This window comes from Pezoporus occidentalis, unplaced genomic scaffold (genome assembly GCF_034315485.1).
Source record: "Pezoporus occidentalis ecotype Australia unplaced genomic scaffold, CSIRO_AGI_Poc_V1 ctg98, whole genome shotgun sequence".
Classification (NCBI taxonomy): domain Eukaryota; kingdom Metazoa; phylum Chordata; class Aves; order Psittaciformes; family Psittacidae; genus Pezoporus; species Pezoporus occidentalis.
The window spans coordinates 2,003,456-2,024,297 of NW_026916347.1; the positions used below are offsets into that span (position 1 = coordinate 2,003,456).

At 41.0% G+C, this 20,842-nt stretch overlaps 1 protein-coding gene across 6 annotated transcripts in view; it reads right to left on the bottom strand.

Annotated features, from left to right (window-relative positions):
• Positions 1 to 20,842, bottom strand: part of ARHGAP22 (Rho GTPase activating protein 22) — a 157,361-nt gene that overhangs the window by 55,968 nt on the left and 80,551 nt on the right. The window contains exon 1 of one of the 6 annotated variants that reach the window (XM_062606655.1): positions 3,582 to 3,857. The exons of the other annotated variants lie outside the window; for them this stretch is intronic. Within the exon in view, the coding sequence (XP_062462639.1) occupies positions 3,582 to 3,633 (52 nt within the window). The 5' untranslated portion in view covers positions 3,634 to 3,857. Of the gene's footprint in view, positions 1 to 3,581; positions 3,858 to 20,842 lie in introns of those variants that run through there. 6 annotated transcript variants of the gene reach the window in all.

Below are 20,842 nucleotides of genomic sequence, written 5' to 3' on the forward strand. Positions count from 1 at the left end.
GCAGAGGTTGATAAATACTTTAACAGGTTTAATGTCTTATTTAAGGGGTGTGTGTGCAACTGATAGGAGTTTGATGGCTCTTAAAACTGGCAATAGAAATAAATGAGTCTTTACTTGTAGCGTTCCAGTATCTGTCATTGCTGTAGGTTTTACCAGAGTGTAAGAATAGCCTAAAGATACATCACCAAATGAGATCTCTGAGAAATCTCCACAGGCACAGCAGTCTGCAAAGTGAAGGATGCACAGAAAGAGAAAATGTTGTATTTCAGCTTGGCCAATTCACTTTAGGGGTGTCTAGAAGCTCTCAACCCCACAAAAATAGAGAGAGAATTAATCCAAAATGCTGTGTAGCCTGGCCTGGAATGCTAGTGAGAAGATAAATGGAGCATGGTGAAAATAAAACTCAGTTGGAGAGAATCAGCCTTCAGCTGCAACTTGGTACAAACATTGCTCAGAGAGCTAAGAGACAAAACCCTGCACTGCCTGGGATTTCAAGCTATAAGACTTAAGAGAATCAGATTCCAATTTCCAGCTCTTCTGGCCGCTTCCTGTATTCATCTCAGCAAGTTCCCTCTCCAGCCTGGATCGGGAGTGTTTATTTGGGACTTTTCTTTCCCATGTGACCAGTATTTTTGTCCATGAACTTGTCTACAGCGCAGCTCCTATCCTTAGGCCATCTGAACCTGTGGGAAAGAAATCATGCACAAACCTCAGCTCTTGCTGGCTTGCTCTTTCCCTGATCAGACACACAAAGAACAGCATGGACAGACCCATTGGAGCCTGTGGCTACTATAGTTTTTATGCAACTGCACTTCTGATGCTATGCCTAGGGCACTCTGTAATCATTTAATGCCTTTTAACAACCACATTTACTTACTGGGAAATATGTCCTTACTCAGATCACAGTAAAAACCTCTGCAAATGAAGTGCTTTCCAGAAGGGATTGAGGAGGGATTGCTTCAAGTAACTGGATGGAAAGTGGCTCAAAAACTGGCAGGAGTCTGGCGTCTTTAAAGCAAGACTAATAGACTGATGTTAAACATGGAGTTGTCCAGGTAACTCAGCACTCTCCACTCAGACACACAGGTTCTCCCTTCCTGCTTTGGCGCTTCCCTTCCCAGGCTATTCTGGAAGCAACAAAAGAAAGGGTAGCACAGGGCACAGTGGGCATCATAAGGAAACAGGATCCCTACCCTGCCACTATGCCTGGACAAGGAGTATCCTCGACAGCTAGATGGCTTTCACAGATCAGATAGATTTGCAGAAACAGGTTCAGACAGGCAATACCCTTTACCCTCTTTGGCTCACCAAGTTGCTTTTGGGGAAAAGCTATTTGAGGTGCCCAGTTAGCTGACAATTTTCACTTTTTTCAGAGTTGGTAGTGAGTTTCTAAGAACAGCAACACCAGTTGCTGTTGGCTGAGTTTCCCTGTCATCTCTTGAAGGCCCAGATCATGCCCATGCTGATTCTGGTTTTAAAATGGTTACTTACATAGCCCCCTCTTGCTTGTGGCGGGGGGAACTGCTGACAGTTTCTCACTGCCTTCCCATCCATGCAAGACTTTCTCTTGAGGCTGAGCTCTAGGGCTAGGCAAATCACAGCCACTGCACTGTGGCACCAATGCTGGCTCCCAACAGATTCAGCACCACTAAGTCTAGACCTACAGCCACAGCTCCTATCCCCGTGCTGCTTCTGGAGGCTTAGTCCTCTCCCACACCAGCACATCATCTGCCTCCACAGGTGGGAATGCCAAATTACAGCACGGCAGCAACAAGGTTCAGGTGACTAGGCAAAGGATTAAGTAGTGAATGACTGCTCCTCAGCTTCAAACTATAACCTTTAGGTCATGTTGACTCACGCTCGATGTCTAAAGCTGGGCTCCAAGCCTAAAGGGACTGATGTTCATCTAATAAATCACAACTTCTTACCAGAGGGTCAGGAAACATCTCACAGCATATGGACAGGTATTCAGCAGGATGCACACCCCCTACTCTTGTAGAGGCATCAGGGCTGAGCAAGTTTATCTTTAGGTGCACCTGCGAGAATAGCCTTCCTTACCTTTCCTGGCTGTACGATCAGCCCTTTCTTGCCATGCCTTCTGCAGACATGGGTACGGCAGGCACTTCCCTCAGCATCTGTCTAAAGAGACATTTCGACTGTGGCACATGCTATAAGGGAAGAAGCAGTGGTCAGCTAAGTGCTCCCAGCAGACAAGGAAAAAAAGGGAGCAAAACCCATCCTATGCCCTCTTGTAAAGTATCATATATATATACACACACACAACAAACCCCTAAAAAAAAAAACCTAGCAAAAGCAGATTAAGAATTGACTTACAAGCTTTTCTCATTCTTTCTAATGTAGACTCCTGACATGATTCTATCCTTAAGAATCCCTGAACAATTGTATAAATTTGTGTACCTGCACATACATTTTGCTCAACAAAATACCAAAAGGTTGGTACCAGTAGCTACAGGTGAGCTTAGCTCAGTTCTCACATCCCAGCTGATAGTTCTTGTTGTGCAACCCCCTTTCAAAATAAGAACCCAATAGTAAACATGAAGGTAGGTTAAAGAAAGCAAATTCACATATCTTCAAAACCTTTTCTTCAACTTTCAGCCTGCAATGAAAACCTATTCAATACCACTGTGTAGCTATACCTTAGAAACAATTTATATTCAAACAAGGAATTAGGGAAATGCATATCTTAAATATATATATATATATAAAAATGCTTGGCCAGGTAAGCAAGTCCAGTTCCTCAGATCCCAAGGAACTGATGCATGTTCCAGCAACAAAGAAATCACTTCTGTTTGCATTTGTATAAAACCCACATTTGGACTGCTGGCTAGATAAAAAATATTATGATAAATACACATGCAATAGAACAAGAAAAATACAAGCAATATGTTTCACTATTAGGAGCTTACTACATTGTCAATTCTGCAATGCTAGAGGAAAACTGCTCTCATGAAGAGTTTTATATCTACTTGGAGGTAGAACAATCACATTTCCTGACAAAACCCATACAACGATTGTCAAAGCAAACCTCACAACAGCAAGCTGAAAATCTATGTTGAATCATGCACACATGTAGCCCTTCATAGGAAAGATGCTAAGAGGAAATATGCTTTTCCTTCACTTGGCAATATTCATTTTAAGTTATTATTACAGTGTAGATTTTTTTATTGTTGTTTTTCAAAGCTCCTTTTGAACAACAGAAACAAAAATACCAGAGCATTACTCAGCTGCCTACTTAAATTTATCTGGAAAAACAAATATACATAGGCATTCTGTTGTTGTTTTGCTCTGCATTAGGAATTCCACCCCTGTGCAAAACATATGCTCCATGTTTAAAGGGTTAAACTTTCTCTCAGTCAGCTTTAGTGAGTGTAAAATGCAAGATAATAACATACACTGTATCTTGAACCAAAAATGCACACAGAATAACCAAACCCCCTGTGCTAACCGACCGGCAATATGAACAGATCCATTCCCACTGCTTACTAATTCCAAATAAATCCTTTACTATGATTTTAAGCAAAACAGACAACACTAAACACACAAAAAATATAATGACTTACCCTTTCGGAGACACTTGCTTTTCTTAAGATATTTGGCAGTAAAAAATGGCATGGCTGAAACACTGAGGTTTCAGCCAAAGCTGACCTTTTATTACCAAGTGCTAAGAGCAAATGACTGGACCAAAGAGAGAAAGCGAATTATTATACCAGATCTTTAAAATGCTCAGTGATGAGCAAAGGGAATTCAGAGTGGGATAAAGTATGTCAAGTTGCACGGTGGGGATTGCAGATATCTTTCTGCTCATTAGCACTGCTGTTCAAGTTATTTAAAGTGTGCTGGGGGGGGGGGGAATGAGGACAATTTCCATGACAATATGTACAGTATCATATAAGGAGGAAGCATTTTTTCAGGCAGAACTTCTGCATTACTCAGCTGCTACAGCAACCAGCAATATGTTGAGAAGGAAAAAAAAAAAAAGCCCAAACAAAACACTTCAGGTTTGGAGAACGTAAAAACCCTGATTCTATTAACCAGTTCTTGTCTAGAGTGAAAAACGATCACTATAAACCTGCTATGTCAGATCACTGGGCTATCCCCTCATTTTCTTCTTAGGCACTTGTGGAAATAAAAGAGTCCTTCCTAAGCAGTAAAAGAAATCATCAGAAGGTTTTGATTCTAGTCCCCCCAATAACTGATGCCTCAGTTTCCCTACCTTTCAAATGGAGTAACAATACAGCCATGTTTCTATTTTTAAAAATCTCTGAAGCTCTTGGGCAGTAGGTACTAAGAGAAGGACAAGTACTTAAAGTCCACGATTTTGCCCTCCAGAATTATGGCGCTGTCACTCTGCCATGCTGATTTTAGGACCAAAAGCCACCTAAAACTCTCTTGCTTTTATTCAGCCAGGATGGTCTGATCTGGAAATTTAGTCTTATTCTTGTTGCTTCTGTTGCCCTCCCTCGAGAGCTTAAAGCAGTTTAGTATCACCTTTGTATCCTGTCTAATTTCATAAATTTGGGACAGTATATTTAATGGCAATGATATTTATCCATGTCTGCCTCCTCCTAGTCATCAACCTCTAATTCACTTCACCACAGCATATCGCTTTGGCAGGCAACACCTCCATTCTCACTCCTCGGAATATAACGGACAATGCCAGAAATCTTCCTATGCACCCTGGGACACATCAATTTCTCTATGCTTTAAGTCTTCCTATGAGTAATGACTAGAATACAGGACTCACTCTTTTAAAAGCTCATAGACTTGTCATGGAAAAATGTAAAAGCAAGAGATCTATACTTCCATGGGTGGTTCAGCTCTTGGCTTTTACCGCTTCCAGCCTTTGGTATACTGCACTGAGATGCATGCAGTTACCTGAAAACATTTATAACCTATAACCAATAACCTATTGACTCGGCTGGATGTGAAGTCAGATTTCTAAATCAGCAAAATGACTCAAATGAAACTAGTACTATTCTTATAAAAGAGCATACAGTTCTATAATACAGACTGTATAAACGAGGGGTGCACTCTACAAGGTAGAAAGCTAACAGCAGGGCCTTTTCTTGAACCATCTGTTGTCAGCTCACAAATATATATATATTTTTTTTTTTTTTAATTAGGAAAGCCAAGCTTCATACTTGAAGGAAATCCATTCAGTGTTCAATCTGAAAATCTTTGCCATAGTTGAACATTCATAAATCCTGTGATGCCCAATAAGACGCCATTGTTCCTACATCTGTAGTACCATACCAAAAACCCCAAGTCTCTGTTCTTTCATTAGGCAGTTTGAAAATAAGCTGAGAAGCTTTCAGGCATACAATTCTTCCATAGTAAACTAAGTTAACCTGTGTTTAGCTTAATTATGTTAACATATTTGAACAAAAGTGTACTTAAGCACCTTGGAGCAAAGAGAAGAGGTGAGAAAAGAGCACCTATGAATCAGTGATATGGGCAGTTGCCACCTGTGAACTACCACAGGGGGTGGGTTGTGAATTCACATGATCTTGGAATGGGCAGGGCCAAACTAGTTACTTCCCTGCCCTTGGAGATGGCCCAATACCACCTGCTTCAGAAAGTGGAAAAATTTTGCACACGTTAATGTGCATGTAGCTACTACATCTCTTCCATCCATGATCAGACTGGCACACATCAGAATGTGTCTGTGTGAGTATGGAAGGAATCAGTCTAGTAAAATTTATCCACACCATATTTAATCTGGAAACAATACCTGAACCTAATCCCATGTTGCCAAGGACTACTCAGATGATCTTCCAGATCTAACACCATCTATGGCCTCACAAATTAGCCATGAATATCTAGATATTTTTATTTCTTTTTTGCCTGGGGAGGGAGGTAGGAAAGGGCTTTCCACCACTGACAATTCCTTCCAGAAGGTCCTGAACAAAGATTTACACTAGAATCCAGTTATTTTGAAGGAGAAACTCAGCAGTAAGGATGAACTCGGAGAGTTCCGTGAATGTCATGACACTTCCTCCTGCTATCCTTGTGTGGTACATGGGAAAAGATGTTATGCCCAAACTGCCTTTGGAACGTCCCCTTTATCTTTCAACTTCCTCTTTGCCAGCAGACGTGCCATCCACACAGCAACACACCAGGCTGGAGTTTTGCTGAAGTCTGCCTTTTTGCTCACAGTAAATTAAAATGACAAAAGAGAAATACCCAGTAAAACCACAAGGGAATTCCCTTCTCTGCCATTTTAACACAAGGTCAAATTTTGACTAATGCAGTAACCCCTCCCACTTGCCTAAAAATCTGCCATTTAATGACCTTGCACAAAACCCTTCTGCTTTTTACGCCAGTACCCCTATATTCTGCTTCATTTCTAACTCACTCTGCCCTTGGAGCTAAAAGCAGAGGTTGCCCTCCTGTTAAGACTTTCGGTTTCCAGAGGGAACTTTGAACATATGCAAACAAACATTTGTGTGTCTTATTCACTACAATGAAACACAGACTCCTTTTCTTCCATTCCATCCACACCTCCTACCGCCACAACTTACTTTGAGGAACCCTAAAACCTTGTATCTTCACAATGGGGGAACTCTTTATTTGCTCGTATTTTTCTGTTTCTTAGGCACAGTTTTCCTTAATCAGCTCTCCAAACAGAGAGAGATCAGGTGAAAATTGATATCCTGACAAAAATCTGCAGACACCAAGAACAGACTGGACTGGATCCAACATAATCATTCACCCAGCTTTCAGTCTGCTTCCTTTAGTAGCACTTTTAGAAAGGACTAGTTTTAAGTGGGACTACAAGACCGCTAAATACTTTTCTGTTAGGTATCATCACTCAAAAAAAAAAAAATAATGCATTAATATAGTTATTGGGTCTCTCATCTTCTGATTTTCCTTTCCATAACTTCAGATTCCCACTCACAGACTGGCTATTTGTGCAGAGCACAAACACTGAGCACCATCTTTGCTGTTAGCAGCAGGCTGACTAGTGTGGAGATAAGCACCTATGACTCTTCATACTGCATTTTCTCTAATAAGTTTCTGTATCAGGTTTCAAAACGCTTTACTAGGAATGTCAGCACCATCCTCCCCCATCTTACAGATGGGAATTGGAGAAAGGGATCATGACTTCTGTACGCTCACCACAAGATTAAAAAAAAAAAAGAGGCATATGAGGAAGGTTTTTCTGAATGCATGCAAGTGATCAGTACAAAGTTTTTTTGGTTCCCCTTCTCTCTCCTGTAGCCCAAGAGAATTTCACCATCTCAGAGGAACAGTGCAGTGACTGACAACAGACATGAAAACTGCTACTTTCTATTAGACTGTTAGTTGTGGCCACATGTTGGAATTTTCCACTGAATTACAGCCTAGGGGGACTTTCTGCTGTTATTTCCCACCTGGGCAAAGTCTGCATGAAACTCCAAGTGAAAGGCAGTAAGACTCTACCTTATTGTTAAAGCATGTGATGACAGCCTATATGACAAGGCTACATGGCTCTCAGCCCTTGAATGCAGAGGATGGCAATGACTGGTGGGGAAGGAGGAGGAGTGGAGGTGGAGCAGTTGCCCTCCACCACCCACTAACACAATGCACTAGAGTGACAGGCAGTGGAGGAGCAGGCACTTCCTCTTTGACTTCACCACCATGTCTGGGCTGGAAAGGGACCAAGGCTCTGCAGGTGAACATGGTAAATGAGCAGGCAGGTGGCCAACAGAGGATGGCATGGCCACATTCTGGGCAAAAGCTGCCATGCTATGTGAGCTGTAACACAGGAGGGATACCAGATGACTGTAGCAGCACTCACCCCAGCCTGCTCCCATACCCTCAAGTTCTATTTTATCAGATGGAAAGAGCGTGCACTCAGGGTACCCATTTAAAAAGATTTCTACCCCCTGCAAAGTGACCATAAGAGATTTCTATCTGTTGCTGGCTGGGCTGATAAAAGCAGCCTTTTTTCCTTTCAGCAGTTTAGAACTCAGCCTACCCTAAAACAAGTAGGGTCATTTTAGTCTGTGAGCCTCATACATAAATTGTATCTGCAGAACAAAGGGATCTCAGGTCAATTATAAAGATCCTGTGGCTACAATATTCTTCTGGGAAGATGCCATCTACATATGCTTATTACAACCACATAAATCCCACCGTCTCACTTGCCTCGAGCAACTGTCTTTAAAAGCAAGCAAAATAATTATTTTTCCAACATACCTGTCATCATTAATTATGGCCAGAATAGCCAAGTAGGAGTTCATGCCCAGGCTTTTAAATGCTTGTAGCTAGCTAGTATGGCTGCCTGTAACTTTGCAGCCTTTTGCAGTGTTAATATTAACATACTATGGCTTCATTAAACGAAGGTACTCACTGATGACTTAAGTATGATTCTTCAACAGAACACCAATACCCTTCATGCTTATCTGCCTCAGAGCAAGAATGGGGTTTAATTTATGCCTACGTTATGGGTATATTCAAGCACCACTGGCTGTATTCCTAAAGCCACATTCAAGCAAACATGTTCCAATGAAGAAAAGATTTTCAAAATTCAAAGACAAGAGTTTGCAGGAATTACGTGCTAGAAGTCCAGAGTTAAAGAGGCATTTCACTGCTCCATTCGTCACTTCTGCAAAGCTCTGTGGTATTACTGTGTGAATATATGATATTAATTTCCTAAAAATCAGAATGCAGACTTTCCCACTGAAGTTAATGGGACTTCCCCTACATAAAGGCTACAGAATTCATCCTATGGTTTGTTGTTTTTTGATTTTGTTTTTTTTTTTCTCTCTAGTTAACTGGACAGGGCATTGGAGGGGTACAGATGCTATCGCCCTAGTACATCCCTGTGCTTCCTTATTCTGCTTACCAGGACTTCCTAAACTCCTTAAGCTGAAGAGGGTGGTGTGCTGAAAAAACACCTGATACAGAAGATTACAATGTAGTCTGAAGTCCACTTATAGCTTCCAGGAGGCATTTTTATCTTGACTGGTTTTTAAATTACATGTTTCTGAAGTAACAATGACTTTTGTTTGTCAACCAGCCTGTGCACAATCTGGCTTCTGATCACTGTCACTCCAGGTATTCACAAATTACAGGTCAGCCCACCAAAATCAGGAGACTGGCTTCCAGCTGATGGGAAGTTTTCATTATTATTTATCTTCTGGTTTATGAGCCTTCACAGATCTTTATTTTAAATTCACAAGCAGCAGAAGACTTGCTTTTTATTAATGAAAGCTGCAAGATTTACTAATCATAGTATTAAAAATTAGGGTTTTAAGGGAAAACACATATTAATAAACCACAGCATATGAATGTAGGCCTACATATTTCTGAAAGGGAAACCCCACAATCTTGTTAAATTCTGTAAATGAAAGAAATGAAATTATGTAGGTACCTAAACCAAAATGAAGCCAGAAATCTGTCTGCAGCACTAACAAAGTGGAACAAGACAGAGTAGTAGGTTTAAAGTGCTTAATTAAAGATATTGATAACAAACTGATTCAGTAAAATATCTTTACTGCTGGAACTGAATGCAAAGAATAGCTTTTTAGAGACACAGTAGATAAAATGGATCAGAATAAATCATTGCAGATCTGCAAGTGTTTTGAGAGGAGCCTTTGCTTCTACCCTCAGCATATGAAATAGGTGCAATTTTGCTCCTAGTCATACAAGCAAAGTAGTTTAGCAGAGACATCTGCACTCTACATCCCAAGCAGCATAATGAAAACGAAGACAAGGACAGAAAGATAGGAGCTGAACAGACAGACTGCACATGCAACATAAGCTATCAGCACAGCTTCTGTGAGATACCCTTATCCTGCAGCTCCAGAGCCACTGTGTACAAGCCCCCAACAATCCCCTCCAGCACTGCTAGTAACAGAGTCACAACCTTGCCCCACATGTGCAATCAAGACAATGAAAGCCTCTGGACACCGCTTAAGGGGAAAGTTTCTTTTTCTCCCCAGAGTAATCTCTGATTTTCATTCTCATTACACAATTGCTACTGCGCATTCCCACAAGCATACATAATGAAACACAGCAATGCCAGTCTCACCATGCAAACCTCTCCGGGCTTTTACAGGGGCAAGGGGAAAGAGGAATATAATGGTAAAATGCAAATTAGCCACATACTGAATTTAAAAGCTGCCTTTAATTATAATTTCTTCCTGTTTCCCTGGGTATTGGGAGCACTGCTCTAAGCAAGCCACACTGGTAAACAGAGTCCTGATCATCTTATTAAACTCATTCAAGCACATTACATCTGCCTTGGCAATTCACTGGTTTTGAACTGAATCTGAATGCTAGGCTACAACCAGGCTCAAGTACCAAGGTTCTATACTTCAGCATTTCTCTTTTCACACCCCTCCACTGGGCTGAGACTGAGACAGAACTTCTCACATGTAAAAATGTGAGGAAACAGTGCAGGTTCCTGTATCCTAAACCAAGATTGTTCCTTCTTTCAGGGTTATACTACCGCTTGCCTGTGACCTGCAACCCCTTTAGTCCTGCACTCGGCCAAGGATCCCTTCTTTCTGTTTGTATGGTGCCTCCTCACAGCATCATCATGTGGCTTGACATTTAACTTTCAGTTTTTCCCTTTCTCTCTAATAGAGCTGACAAGCAGGTAAACACCTTATCTTCAGAACTGGCAGTTACAACAGAAATTGTCCCAACTAGAATACAGACATATTCAATCAAACAGAAGATGCCTGTATTTCAAGGGGCAGCAGGGGAAATAAATGCAGTCATGACACTGAGCCAAATTCTCAGCAGGTAGAAGTCAATCAGCTCTAATGATATCAGCAAATCTTAATTTATCCCCAGCTGAGAATCTGGCTCCACTTCTTTCCTGTGCACAGCCACAGCTGACAGCTTTTGGCCTGTTAACTAAGCTCCAGAGCTAGATTTATACTATGAGTTTTTTCCAATGATGCCAGAGGGATATCAGATACAGACTGAAGTATCATTCTTGTACAGCTTCAGCTTAGACTAACAAAGCTGCAGATCATAACACATCCTGTAGATGCAGATCCTAAAGCTGCAGATCATAACACATGCTACCATAACACATCCTGTAGGTCACACTGAACAAAAGCCTCATGTGAAAACAGGTAACTGATACTTAACTGTGTTGGCAGTGTCTGCTAAGCCAGCTGTGTTGACTAAAGAACACAGCTATTTTCACCCTTGCGCAGTAATAAGTGTACAACATACATTCAAGTTCAGATTGGTGCAGTTAGAGTAGTTAAACCCACAGAAGAATCTCCGCAACAGAACAGAGCCAGAAGAAGTGGAAGGTATATTTCCAGCAGACTGGAACACTTTTTAATTCAGCAAATGGGTCTGGCCTAAATTAAAACATCTCAAATTATTGAGTTTTTTGTGAAGTATTTAAATATTCCTCTTGATAAATAGATTTCTGCTGATCTACAGCAAAAGAAAAGCTTAGGAAAAACAGTGTGAAAATAAACTTAAAAACACTGGTCTGGAAGTCAGCAAACTGTCTTGGGATGACCCGAAATGAATTTGTCCTCACTGCTTTGCTGAAAGGTAATTTCAATTTAGGAAGCCTAAACCACTATCTTTCCACAGATTTCCTCCCCCAGGATCATTACTTTCCTAGAGAACAAAAATGGAGGCAAGTAACCAAAATGTAAAATAACAAAAAAAAGAAACCCCCAAACAGCAGCAGCAAAACAAAAAAAAAAAAAAAAAAAAAAAAGAAAAATCCAATTTTTCCTTTCTTCACTAGCATTAAGGCCTAAGAGTTCCTCTTTGTTCAGAAAAGGCCCTGCAGCTGCAGGATAATGCTACAGGGGCTCAGACAGTTCCTTTCCCAGTGGAGGATGGAGAGCAAGAGACAGTTGCATGCTCTGTGCTCTGAACTGATTTGATCTGTCAACACCAACCAGCTAAACCTTTCACACCACTAGCCTCACTGATAAGGACTGTCAGCATCTTCATCACTCCTCTGCTGTACACAGGTCCACAAGTCCATAGGCTACTGTGAATTTGCATTACTATGCTTTACTCACTTGTCCCTAGGGAATGAAATGTAGTCTCTCCACCTTTCATACCGAATATGGTAGATATGAAGCAAATTTACCAGCAGTTTACTTTAAACTGCACTGATCCCTCAGAGTTTCTCGCCCATTGCATGGCAGAAAATCATCTCAACATACCTGAAGCTAATGCAGTGATACACACTCAAAAACATTTGAAGAGCCAGAAATCAAGATGCTAACTCCAAAACCCAGTAATAGCAATGCAAATGCCCTCACCTAACAGGTCAAGATGATTTGTTGCAAATCATTTGCACACAAACATTCAGGTAGCTTAGCCACCCCGTCACCATAGATCACCAGCTCTACCATGACAGCCTTCATTTTAGACTGGGGTCAGCTGCTCTCTACAGCAGCCAAAAATTATGATTTTCTACCACAGTACTTATTCAAAGACAAAGAATTAAATAGTTAAAGAGGGAAATCATTATTGATTAGATTTTATAACAGGGCATCAATGGTTTATGTCAAGAACATAATGCAGCCCCAGGGCGAGAAAGCAGGTGGATGCAGTCTCAGGAGGAAGGACCAGAGCAAGAGACATTTAAAAGCCTCAAATATCTTAGGCTGTGCAACATTTGCTCAAAAGGGTTGGATCCCATGGGTTTATCTAACATACTGGGAAACTGTACCCAGCCTGGGTCACTTTGGTTCACAAGTCCAACCCCCAGTATCAGTGGTAAACAAACTGTTTAGGTCAGGGTATACCATACATCCCACAACACTGCAAGTTAAACAAGTTCCAGAACACTATACAAACTTGAGGCTTAAGTTAAAACAAAGAAACAAAACTGTAAACCAGAAGAACAGCCATGTCCAGTCAGATCAGAGTTGGATGTACAGTAAGAAGGTACAGAAAAAGTACAATAGAAATGTAGTTTTTTCGCTGTTGTATATAGCATATACACATCCATATGTTACAGCTGTCTGTAACAGCTACCAACAAACTTGCTATCGTATGAGAGCCTAATCCCATTCTGAAACCATTTGGATTTTAGCTCCCATAATAAACTACAGTAATGAGGGCTGCAATGTAATTGTGAATTGTCAAGAAAAAAAAAAAAGCCTTTTTTCCATTTTAAAAATATAAATTCTGATTATCTAAGTAATCCTAACTGCTGTGTTATGATTAGTCCTGAATAATTAATTATTCCCTTTTTGTTTGCCCATACCGTTCACAGTTATATCCAGTTCTGTTGTATCCACCTCTCTATCTACTCTTAACACCTAGGCAGTTTCTTCCTGCATGGAAGCCATCCATTCCCCTGAAACTATTCCCGTTGCTCTTAATTTTGGTATGTCCTTTTTGGGGATTGTTTCTATTAGAGTAGGGGAGATCAAGAATATGATCAAATTCCTAAATCTATTTTACAGGAGGGCACATGTCTGTTGAATAAAAGTGGACAGATGACCATAGGAAAAGGGCTACTGAAGTCACTGTCAGAAAGAAAGCATCTCTAATTGCATAACTGAAGGTATTTTCTCCAATTCTTAAATGGCCTCAAAGCTGTCAATAAACCTCCAGCCATGTCCTGTTGTATCACAGAACAGGCACACTGCTATGGGACTTGGGTGAGGCTTGGGTCACGAAATCCACGACTGATGGTAAATTTGCAGATGAAAGAGGCAGCTCCCTACAAGCTCAGCTTTCCAGGTGGCATTGCTCAAGTCAGCAGTGCTGTACTGACTTTTATCTGTTGAGAGTGATACCTGTGAAAAAAGGAGCACAGGGCAACACTGGAAATGAGGTAACTTTCTTTTGCAGTGTGCTCTCCTATGTGCCAAATTTTGCTTTGTGTTTTTATAAATTCTGTATTTTATAAATGCTAAATTTTATAACTTCTAGATTTTCCATTTTCCAATTTAGAAGGTGTATGCAGAGGACAGGAGGTGAGTGAAAGTGAAGCCACAATGGTCCCCAGCATACACAATGAACACAGGGAAAGCTTCTGATGTTCAGTACCAACATTATAATGAAGATGACTAACACACTGTCACTTGAGAAGCTAGATGCTCAATAAAGAGGACAAAAAGAGGAGTAACATTAATAATGACTTATTCTTGCATTTCAAACTCTGGAACAGCCTAGCGGTTTGATGATCTTTCCCATGATATCAGCACCTTACTGGTGCCGAGGTGGAAAATATTCATCTAAATATTTTTGATTTGCTGTTTCTTCCCCATTTCTGCAGTGTATACATTATTGTTTCAGAGTACAGAACTAGGATGTCTGCATTTTCAGTCCTAGCAGCCATGGCTTTGATCCATAGGTGGCTATTTTTAGGAGCTCTGAACAGGCTGCTGCAGCCAAACAGTGTGAGAACAATTTCTGAAGCAATTTTGACTGCTTAGATGCTTTTTGATACAGTAATTAGAGCAACAGTGACCAGTACCTTAGTTGAGAATGCTTCTGACTATTTTGAGGCATGTTAAACAGGATCTAGCACTGTACAGCAGCTGACAACAGACATGCTGTCATACACTGGCTATCCACCGTGCATGGTCAAGGAGCTGTTACAGAAGGCACTGCTCAGCTGAAACTTTGTCCACAGCACTGCCGCAAAAGGAGCAGGCAACAATATTGCTCTGATCTGACCAGCAAGCCTAAGCAGTATATCACGGTAATCCACTAAGCAAGAGAAGTAGGGTTAAAAACTGACATTGCCTGACTTCCCTGTGTTCAACTCTTGCTTAAATGCAACATCTGCATTATTGCCAGGCTAGGAACATTGCCGCTTCTTACGGCCGCCCAGCAATATCCATTGCAAGACTCCTTCAGTTGTCTGTAACTGCTGAAACAGCTTCTGCACAAGGTTGCCTGAATCACGCAGGCTGGGAGTAAAGGGGCAGTACCCTGGGCAGGTAAAGGCTGCCTTGTCTGGGATAGATCCACCACCTCAGCCTGGTCCTGATGGCTCTCCAATGTTTTCTGTCCTGGTAGAAAGGAGCCGAGTGAATTCTGCTGAGTCTGACTGAGTCACCTAGGGAAAGGGCCTGAGAAAGGGAGAGCATCTCTGCAAATGATCTTTCTGAGATAGTAACTTCAGCAGGAGATAGAGCCTTCTCACCATCTCAATGAGCTTTTAGATCTTTCCTTCTGCCCTCTAAAGTACTATCTTTTTCCTCAGCACTCTCCTCTACAGCCCTTCCCCTAGATTGACTCTTTAAGGTCAGTGGCTAATTCCCAGCCTGGGAACTCTGGGAGATTTACCCGGCATTTAGCCTGCTCTATTCATGACCTGACAAAACCAGAGCTAAGATTGCTGGTTGGACCCGAAGGACTTCACACACTACTTCAAAATAACTAGTCTTCCTAATTCTGCTGTAATGACCTTGCACACATGACAGTGGTTTTGCTGGGTGGACATCAAACTGTGTCTATACCTGGCACTAACTGTACCTTAAAGGAGAATCAGGGCTTGACAGTCCCTTTGAAAACTGTAATCAAGCTTATGTTAACGTTAAACGTAAAATTTCCAGCTAACTATAAAGCTTAATGTTATTATAATCTATAATTTACAAGCAGGCATAACAAAAAAGAGGAATAATCCATGTAATTACTGGCCTGAGCCAGACCCCTTCTCCAAGCAAGAATAAAAGTAATAGGAAGAGAATGAAACACTAATCAACAGGAAGATGGTAAACAATAGGTTTCAGAGATGGTATTGGTTTATAAAGGGCAAAGTATTCCAGACAAAATGGATTGGGTTGCTACAATAAGACTGTACAACAAGAAATGCAGCAGGGGCAAAATGCTTGGATTTCATTACAGTACCATTTCCTGTGGCTCCTGAATTCCTTACTGCAGTAACTCAAGTTGTCTGGAGCACAAATGCTGCCAGAGGAACCCAAAACTCTGAAGGGCTTCTCAAAAAAGCATTATCACATCATGCAGTGTACTAAACTTGAGAAGGGACATGCAATAGCAAGCAGCAGAGTAGGAAGCTCAGAGACAGAAGGCCAGTTCTGCCCTGAGCTGGAACATGGTTTTGTTCCCTTTGCTGTAGCTCCCCTTATGCAAAATGGTGAAGATGACAACTTCTTATTTCTGTCTTGCTTAACATGGCAGAAGTTCCACAACAATTACTGCTGGCTCTAAGCTACCAAATCATTTAAGGCATGACTGAGCTAGATCAGGCACGGACACAATCACATTTCTGTCAAATTAGCAAAAGCACACAATAGAGAGTTTACATCAGCCTCATGCCAGCTGCAGGAGAAAAGATACCTAATCCAACACAAAACTGGAATGATATAAGCAGAGCATATCTATATAAGCAGACCATATCTGTGTCGAAATAAAGCTTGCTGGTTTAGAGCCTAGGGGGATGTATTTTTTTTTTAGCACAAATATGAAACATCAAAATGAATTAAAATCAGAACAGTGCATGACTACATCTTTGGTACTAACAACTCTAAAACCCTGTTAAATTCTTGAAACAGCTTCAGACTGTCAGCTTTTCAGTACATGTCTAATCTCTCACTACAATACACACAGTATTAGGCTCTAGTCTCAGCTATGCTTCAGGTCTTGTGTCTAGATTCATGTTTGCATCAAGAGCTACTACATTTAGAGGCATCCATCGTTTCTCTCTCCCAAAAGAGCACATCCTATAATTTTTATTTAGTGTTCAGATAATATGTTCATAAAGATCTGCAAGTGTAAGAGTATGTGAAGATAGTGTGTTGCAAACTGCAATGACAAAACTAGATCAAAGAATCCTAGATAGGTTATGAAGAGAGAAATAACCACAGGAGATTAAAACCAATATATTATTTGAAAACGTGTACGTTATGGAAAAATTAATCTTGGCAACAATGAGAGATGACAGGGAACGGCTAATTACAAAGGAATTTGTACTTGATGAAAGCATAGTTTGGGCTGCAAAGTAAGAGACCTCACATCATCAATTCTATTCCAAGGTATTACATGGCTCTCTGAATTTACATGTTGTCATACAATTACCTGCTGTATGCCCAGCTGAACAGCTTCCCAGCATCACAGCCAGGATTCTCTCCATGTCATTCTCATCTGAATTAAGTGATTTTACTTAAACTGTAAAAAGCCTAATTTCTGTGAAAACCAGATTCCTGTCATAATTGTAGTTTTCAGGTAACTAGGTAACTAGTATTTGAGATCTACCTATGGAAAAGCAAGGTTACAGTAAAACTGTTTCTGACTGTTCTGTTACTATATGGCTTATACACAAGCTACTGTAAACAGTTTGGCAGGACTATCACAACTACATAGATGACTCAGAACCAGTTCTACTCCTTTTCCTGTACATATACAAAGTAAGTTTTTTTATAAACTACTGCTCTTCTTTCAAGCATGCTGAGCTGCTGTTCAACTGACAGGCAGCTCTGGAGTTGTCAGTGGTAGATACAGATCCTGCACTGGCACATATTTCTTACTGCTGTTTCACATTTCTCTGAGATTTCCTGTAAACCTATCCATTTATATTGTCAGACAGCATCTTCTGCAATGGAATCTGGACCTCAGCATTAATGCCTACAATGCTATCCAGAAATAACCCACAGAACATTGTACAAGCCTCAAGCCATGGAGAATATACAATCGGAACAAATCATGTCTATCAGAAGCATTTTCCCTACAGTATTTCATGGCTTAAAGTCAAGAAAGAGAGCAGAAAAAAAAAGCCAGGTGGTGCAGAACTTGTTAAAAGGGATGTGAAAACATCCCAGGGACTATACATGCTACCAACAGTAAAAAAAGAAAATCCAAAGCAATTTGAAAGACAACAACCCAAAGCACCAAAGGCCAAAGCTGTAAGGAGAGAGGGCTAGCTGGCCCTTTTCACGAGTCTGCTAGGCCCTTCAATTCTTGCAAGATCTCTCCTGCCTCAAGCAATGGGGGTGGCACTTTGGGTTTATATATGGGAAAAATACAGAACAATAATGATTCCATGTGGAACCCATATTTTCCCCTAACTCCCTTCTTTCCCCCATCTCCCATCTGCTCCCTGCCTGAAGAGAACCCTTGCTAGAAGCCACAACAGCTACTTATCTCTGTAGCTTCTCCAGCCGCACTGGTGTTATTAGCAGTGAGGCACACACAGGCTTCCTAATCAACATTATTAAAACCTTTCATTACAACATACACGCACCGCTTGTGCGTTTATGACAAAAGTGAACCTCAAAGGCTCAATTCGTACAATATTAACAAATCAATGTGGTGCAACAAACAATCTGCTTTTCCCAGTAAAAGCAAGATGATGTCTTGAGTCCCATGTTAAAGAGACCAATTCATCTCACTGCTGGTATAAGACTAAATCTACTCTTGTCTCCTATTTTAGCAGCCTTACTCTATCTACACACCTCATTGCATGAGTGGATTCTGCTTTCCCAATATCCTTGTATGGTAGGAAACACAGTGTAAATCAGATAATTGACTATGGATGTCTCTGGCTTCATTGAATGAAGTTTTCCTAACTTCTCTGTCCCTCAAAACTTTTTTGTTTATTCCCAAACTTATTAGGCTGCCATTATATCTAATCTCAGTCAAATACCCTTAAAGTCAATTCCTTCCATCCTTTTCACTTACACGTTTATATAAAATTCAGATGCCTATTTTTAACTTTCTATAGAAATACATTTCAGTTTTAAGAGCTGTGTTTGAATGCTGTACTCCACTGAGCCGGGAAGGAGTGGTCCTTCTAAGAGATGTGAATTATTATGTTTATAGGTAAGAGGTAAACACCTGCTACCTACTGTCTGAGTGGATGAGGGCCCACATCCCATCACCATCACAGAAACTAATGAAGCAGTTAACACTTCTGCCCAGACAGAACTAAAACTGAATCTCTTGTTAAGTTACAAACAGCAGGAAGTCTTTGGATCTTCCTAGAAGCTATTTAAAACACAGGTGGACAAAAGCTAGTATTTGTTAAGAAGTAAATATATTCTGTTATCCTAATATCCCTTTAGTGTTCAGATACTTTTCAAGGTAGCTGGCAAACCTAACATAACTTTCCATTCCCACAGGTGTGGCTATCCTAAATTGGCACAGAGGACCTCTTAACTTGAGCAGTCAAGCACAGGAATCAGGGATAGAGAAAAAGCAACAAGGCTGCCTCAGCTGAACTGTATGGTTCTCTAGAAGCTTGCAGTTCGGGATGCCAAGCTACCTTGCAGAAGGAGGCATGAACATGCAGCACAAAACAGATTCACACCCTGAATCTCAGGCCCTTCCATCCTCCTTGGGCTAGGTTTTCCGTGTTATTTATAGCGCTTCACCAGCAGCAGCCTAAGCATAACCATAACAGCCACTCAGTGATGTAGGCAACAACATCCATACATGTCATTCATCCATGTACTGATGCCAGAGGTTTTCAAAGACTTTCAGGTAGACGGGGTCACAGTTACAGATCCAGGACATACCAAAAGACATAGTTTTGTATTTTTTCACCAGAACATTTCTCTCCAATTCCATAACCAATTTTGGATCAATAAATAAGACTCTCCACTAATCTGAAATTTGTTGCTTCTAGGTGAAAAAACACCCATACATTTCCCATCCATTCAAAGAGATGGAAAATGCAATTTTAAAATACAGTTAAAATGGTCTCACCTACTCTTTTAACACAAACACTTCTCTGAACTTGCAACAGTCCACTGAGTAATTTCAGTCTTTGAAATTCTTTCCTTAATCAAACTCTGGTGATCATGTTCTTTTTGACGACAAGCTAAATCTAGACATGACATTTTTTGGACTCACAGAAGGAAATCCTAGCCATGTCATTTTACATGCTTTGGACACCCCGGTCTCCAACTCCAACACTAAAAGGGATATCTGCACTGAAAAAGACAGTAGTTACATGGCCTGAGCATTTCAAATTGATACCTAAGGAAGGCCAGCTTGAATCATCTCATTCACTAACCACAGCTGCTGCAAGCAAGCTCCCCAATAATGTGAGGGCAGCAATGGGAATAGAACCTGGCAGGTAAACACCTGGAGACAGAAACCTAACCCTTCTATCCACCCCAGCTTCCTCACATCCATCTCAGCTGTCCCAAGTTCCTCAAGCACCAGAACTGGAGCAGGAATAGCTGAGAGAGAATGAAAAATTAACTAAGCGATCTCTATTAATAACAGCTCAGAGGAATGAATGAAACAAGATTAGGTCAGGGCTGGGAGAGTGAGAAAGAGCAGGCTGGGCCCCAGCATGCCAACAAGGGCTTCACATTCTGAGAAAGAAACTTGGAATTAAGTATACTTAAAAATAAATCCCAGTCTCTGAATACCTCTCTCATGGCTGCAGTTGCAATGCTGAATTTCTGCCCATAACAACATATCTGGCTTTCAGCCAAAGAGCTGAAAGTCACTGTGATCCTTTTTCCCCTCCTCCCTAGCTATCCATAATTTTTAAACATTCCCACAGCTGTGAAAGAAAAGACAGCTGGAAGGGGTTAGTGCTTGGGTATCCAGAGGCTGCTCTCACATTTGCTCACAGCTGGAATTCTTCATGGCCTTTGGCACAATCCCTTGCTACCACCTTGGCTGCCAGGCTGCCCCTTGAATGGGTGCAGCTATCAGAACAGTTTCAGAATTACTTCTAATTGGACAAATACTGGATTTTCCCGTAAGAGCACATAAAAATGGGCAGCTGTTTCCATATAGGGAAAAAAAAACCAAATAACCCCAAAACAAGCAGCAAGTCTACCTGGATTAGAGGTTCACAATTCAAACAGATGAATATTACATATTTCAGTTTATGAAGCACAGGCTGCATCTCAACCATGACACCATTTTTCTTATTCACATGCTCCTTACC